Source organism: Pelophylax lessonae (assembly GCF_965119305.1).
Source record: "Pelophylax lessonae genome assembly, chromosome: 2".
In the NCBI taxonomy this organism is placed as follows: domain Eukaryota; kingdom Metazoa; phylum Chordata; class Amphibia; order Anura; family Ranidae; genus Pelophylax; species Pelophylax lessonae.
The window spans coordinates 263,742,993-263,748,992 of NC_138769.1; the positions used below are offsets into that span (position 1 = coordinate 263,742,993).

The following is a 6,000-nucleotide window of genomic DNA, read 5'->3' on the forward strand; positions in this document are numbered from 1 at the left end:
GACAACTGTGAGGAGACAGGAGAAGAAGAAGGAGAAGAGGCTGGACGGTGAGAGCATGGAGTGTGGCTTTGTGGGTTCTGAAGGTGTTGCTCCCACTGGGCTCGGTGATGGGATTTCAGGTGCCTTCTTAAGGCGGTTGTTCCTAGGTGAGTGTTGGGCTTACCGCGACTTATGCGTTGACTGCAAAGGCTGCAGATGGCAACACTGGTGTCAGCAACAGACACATTAAAAAAATCCCACACTGTGGAGCCATGTGCCGGCGTCCTGGGAGCGCCAGATGTGACTGTACATGGTTGATGGCTCGCTCCTGATTGATACATTTACAGTCTGCTTTGTACCTCTTGTGCAATGCAAGTTCTGCCTGCCTCTCCTCCCTATCTGCCGGTCCGTCAGTCCTCCAGTTCTACAAATAATTGGCCAGTAACTCTTGTCACTGTGTGTAGCACAGTTAACAAAGCAAAAGAGGCCACATTTTTGCAGGACTAAAATACAATCTTAGAAAAGTATACTGTTAAATAACACCTCAATTCAATATGTGGTATTGGGGGGGGGGGGGGACACAGGTTTATTACACCAGTTCTACAAATAATTGGCCAGTAACTGTTGTCACTGTGTGTAGCACTGTTTACACAGCAATAGGCCACATTTTTGCAGGACTAAAATACAATCTTAGAAAAATATACTGTTAAATAACACCCCCACTTTAATATGTGGTATTGGGGGGGGGGGGGCATTGGTGTATCACACCAGTTCAAAAAATTGGCCATTGAGTTTGGCGCTGTGTGTACCAGACTTCACTCAGCAAACGAGGCAATATTGTTGCATGACACAAATACACTTGTAAAGGTTTACTCAGATAACACCCCACTTCAATTGGCCAGTACCTGTTGTCACTGTGTGTAGCACTGTTTACACAGCAAGAGGCCACATTTTTGCAGGACTAAAATACACTCTTTGAAAATTATACTGTTAAATAACACCCCACTTCAATATGTGGTATTGGGGGGGCCACGGGTTTATCACACCATTCTACAAATAATTGGCCAGTAACTGTTGTCACTGTGTGTAGCACTGTTTACAAAGCAAGAGGCCAAATTTTTGCAGGACTAAAATACACTCTTATAAAATTATACTGTTAAATATATACAGCAGATCTCTAACTGCCCCTAAAGCAACCACTGGATACCTCTCCCTAAACTCAAGATACTAGTAGACCTATACCGAAATACCAGCCCTGAAAAGGACTTTTGTGGATCTTCACAGCGCTATATGTGTCTAGCAAACTCTCCCTCATGAGCACAGCAGACCTCTCCCTACACTGGCAAAAAGCGGAATGTGAAATGGCCGACAGCTCAGGTCTATTTATAGGGTAGGGGGACTGTCCATGTGCTGGAATGTTTCAATTGGCTGTCCTGTTCCACCTGACGGCTGTGTCATGGGTCAAAGTTCTCCCCAATGTAAACAAATATGGCCGCCGCGAACAACGCCATGTGTTCGCAAATTTGGTGGGTAGCGAGCAAGCAAAATTCGCCCCGAACCGACCGCCAGGCGAACCACAAGGCCATCTCTATTAACAACAAACTTATCAACTTTGTGAAAAGCATGTATAGTAATGTAAGTGACTGAAGACTGTGACAAAATAATAGACAAATGATTTCATCATTTTTTGCTTTTAGGATTATACTTTTTTAGTAGAAAAGCAAAATGTAACACCTTATGAATGTATTTCTAGAATTATTGTTACACAATGATGTATGTTGGTCCATATAACTCTATTAGCCATATGGTTTGCTACAAAAAATATTAATACTCCAAAACCTCCCTTATAATGCTAGTTTAAAGTGCAGCTGCTCAATTTCTAATTCCGTAAACATTATGCATTAGTACTTGTCTCTGCAACATATAAAAATTCCAAGATGATGGGTTACCTTTTCTGAAGATAAACTCATTTCCAGCAGCATATCCTGGCTCTGTGTTTGCATCAATCTTTGCTTTAAAGAAGCTGTTGTTGGCCACCATATGATGCTCAGCATTGAACTGGATAATCAATCTGTCTCCCAGGAGCAGATTATCCAGAGTAATATAAGATGTGCTCAGAGCCAGGAGGCTGCAAGCAATATTGCTGGATTTGCCTTCATCATATTGGCATTTGTACAGATGCTGCTGGGAAATTATCTTCAAATTAGTCAATGCATTTACACACTTGAGATGCTAGATGCTTTATTATGATAGTGTTTGCATATTACAGCTGTCATCAACAATAATTGATAGCGGACCCTCTGCAATATATAGTATATGCAGTATATGCAATATATAGTATAGCATAAACCCCACAGTACAGGCCCTCTAGTATAAACCCCACATTACAGGCCCCTAGCACAAACCCCACAGTACATGCCCCCTTCAATATAGTGACCAGTATAAATGCCCCCTTTCAATGTAGTGACCAGTATACATGTCCCCAATGCAGAGATATGCGTGCGTGCCTCCAATGCAGTGACCACCAGCGTACATGTCCCCAATGCAGAGCTATGCGTACGTGCCTCCAATGCAGTGACCACCAGTGTACATGTCCCAATGCAGAGCTATGCGTGCATGCCTCGAGTGCAGCCAGTGACCACCAGTATACATGTCCCCAATGCAGAGCTATGCGTGCGTGCCTCCAGTGCAGCCAGTGACCACCAGTATACATATCCCCAATGCAGAGCTATGCGTGCGTGCCTCCAGTGACCACCAGTATACATGTCCCCAATGCAGAGCTATGTGTGCGTGCCTCCAGTAGAGCCAGTGACCACCAGTATACATGTCCCCAATGCAGAGCTATGCGTGCGAGCCTCCAGTGACCACCAGTATACATGTCCCCCAATGCAGAGCTATGCATGCGTGCCTCCAGTGCAGCCAGTGACCACCAGTATACATGTCCCCCAATGCAGAGCTATGTGTGCGTGCCTCCAGTGCAGCCAGTGACCACCAGTATACATGTCCCCCAATGCAGAGCTATGCGTGCGTGCCTCCAGTGCAGCCAGTGACCACCAGTATACATGTCCCCCAATGCAGAGCTATGCGTGCGTGCCTCCAGTGACCACCAGTATACATGTCCCCCAATGCAGAGCTATGCGTGCGTGCCTCCAGTGCAGCCAGTGACCACCAGTATACATGTCCCCCAATGCAGAGCTATGCGTGCGTGCCCGACTGAGAGCAGTGCATTTACCTGTGAGTCACGGCGGCTTCTCCCTCTCCTCTTCTTCGTTCGGCGGCGGGAAGGTGAGCGGCGCTTCTCCCTCTCGGCCTCTTCTGCGGCGGGTGACGGGCGGCGGGAAGGTGACCGGCGCCGGCTTCTTCTCCGGACTGGACTCCTCTTCGGCGGCGGGAAGCTGACCGGGCGGTGACGGGGAGTGACCGATGCACGCACCGGCACCGCCCCCGTTGCGACGTCAGCGGCGTCACAATCCAATGTCCTGGATGATGATTGGTCCAGGCTGGAGACTGGACCAGTCACAGCCAGGATATCACGAATTCGGGGTTTCCTAGCACAATGACCTGCGCCCAGGTTACGCCCCCAGAAGGCAGCCAATCGGCGCCTCTTCTGGGTCGTAAACCCCCCCCCCCATAGCCACCACAGCCCAGCGAACTCGATTTTTTTTTTTAAACTTTATTGTTCATTTTGTAATTTTTTTTTCCTTTTTTTTAGGGGGGGGCGGCGCCCTAGCGCCCCCTATGCACAGGCCGCCACTGGAAGGGAGGGGAACATACTCTGCTTCAGTATGTCACAGTACATGTTGGCATTCATGGTGCCCTCAATGAACTGTAGCTCCCCAGTGCCGGCAGCACTGATGCAGCCCCAGACCATGACACTCCCACCACCATGCTTGACTGTAGGCAAGACACACTTGTCTTTGTACTCCTCACCTGGTTGCCGCCACACACGCTTGACCCTATCTGAACCAAATAGGTTTATCTTGATCTCATCAAACCACAGGACATTGTTCCAGTAATCCATGTTCTTTGTCTGCTTGTCTTCAGCAAACTGTTTGCAGGCTTTCTTGTGCATCATCTTTAGAACAGACTTTCTTCTGGGACGATAGCCATGCAGACCAATTTGATGCAGTGTGCGGCGTATGGTCTGAGCACTGACAGACTGACCCCCACCCCTGAAACCTCTGCAGAAATGCTCGTGAGGCCTGTTCTGAGTGGAACCTGTCCTGTTAAACTGCTGTAAGTTCTTGGCCACTGTGCTGCAGGTCGGTTTCAGGGTCTTGGCAATCTTCTTATAGCCTAGGCCATCTTTATGTAGAGCAACAATTCTTTTTTTCAGATCCCTAGAGAGTTCTTTGCCATGAGGTGCCATGTTGAACCTCCAGTGACCAGTATGAGAGAGTGAGCGCGATAACACCAAATTTAACACACCTGCTCCCCATTCATACCTGAGACCTTGTAACAGTAACGAGGCACTTGACAACTTGGAGGGTAAATGGCTAATTTGCTCCAACTTGGACATTTCCACTTAGGGGTGTACTCACTTTTGTTGCCAGCGGTTTAGACATTAATGGCTGTGTGTTAAGTTATTTTGAGAGGACAGCAAATTTACACTGTTATACAAGCTGTACACGCACTACTTTACATTGTAGCAAAGTGTCATTTCTTCAGTATTGTCAAATGAAAAGATATAATAAAATATTTACAAAAATGTGAGGGGTGTACTCACTTTGTGAGATACTGTGAGATACTGTAGGTCGTACCCAAAAGTGTGAAGTGGGTATTGATGTGCAGCTATTGATAACTCATCCCTACCTAATTTACTCTACTAGTCAGATTGACAACCCCCCCCCCCCCCCCCCCATTGGTAAGTGTAAAGCAGCCCATAGATTACTCAATTTTCTTTCCTTCCACCATGGGTGGAAAGATAGATAATCACTTGATTCCCCCATCAACACCATCAGTGTTGATAGGGGAATGCCTCTGCTGCTGGGGAGGGAACCCAGAGGGCTTTCCTGGCCGGCAGAATAAAATGATTATTGCTAGCAGCTATAGCTACTGGCAGTAATCGCATGTAGAAAAAATCCAACAAGCTTGTTGTACCAAAGTTGATAAATGGATTAACCTGGGTACAATCAGAAATTCAGCCAGTCCCTGCTGAACCAGTGAAATTTTGATCCATGTATGGCTGGCTTAAGACTGGCCCCCAGCCAACCCAAGGCTCAATGATTAATCTCAGCCCCCACATCTCTGAATTACTATTGATATTGTATTGTTATATGAACATCACTGTATCTGCTTTTTGGTCAAATGTTGCAGCCATCTCTGTTGTTAACTGCATTCTTGCTAGCAAAAAAATAAAATAAAAAATTAAATGGCAGTAGCAGCCTTTTCGAGGAGAGAGCAGATGTTGACACTGCAGTTAAAATATAGGAGAAGCATATGTACATAATATGTTAGGATTCCGATATGATTTGCCTTTTCTGTTTCTAGTTACTTTTTGTGCAGATGCTTTAATTCATCATTTACTTTTTCCCACTGCAGGTACTTTTGGACATCATTCCCATCCCAACATTTCAGTCCATGCCGCAGTTTACATTTGCATGTTTCTGTGGCCTTCATGGATTCTGCAATATGAAACCAAAGAAAGACAAGCCACAAGCTGAACAGGAGACATCGGTGTAAGGGACATATACTCTACCCTCAGTCATCAATCTTAATTCAGCATTTAGGAACTTTTTATATTTTTAAAATTTAAGCAGCTTCATTTTTGTGATAGAAAGAGCTGCAGTGAAATGCATTACTGGAATCTAGCAACAAAGGATATAACTGTATCCTTCCCTTTATGTAAAGGAATAAAGAAGGCATCAGATGCCATTGAGACATGGGATCTTAAAACCTCATAGCATTAAATGCTAAAAACGAAATAAACTCATGGGATAAAGATTTATGTTAAAGTAATTCTAATCTTTAACGAAACCTGCCACCAAGTGGATCTTCACACCAAAGTGATTTGCTCAGTGT

General features: G+C 45.6%; 1 protein-coding gene across 1 annotated transcript in view; it reads left to right on the plus strand.

The window, feature by feature from the left end:
* BLACAT1 (BLACAT1 overlapping LEMD1 locus) overlaps positions 1-5,676 on the plus strand; it is a 121,941-nt gene extending 116,265 nt beyond the window's left edge. Inside the window, exon 2 of the mRNA XM_082245561.1 lies at positions 5,521-5,676. Coding sequence (XP_082101687.1) covers positions 5,521-5,661 — 141 coding nt within the window. The 3' untranslated portion in view covers positions 5,662-5,676. The remainder of the gene's footprint in view (positions 1-5,520) is intronic.
* Positions 5,677-6,000: the final 324 nt, after the last annotated feature.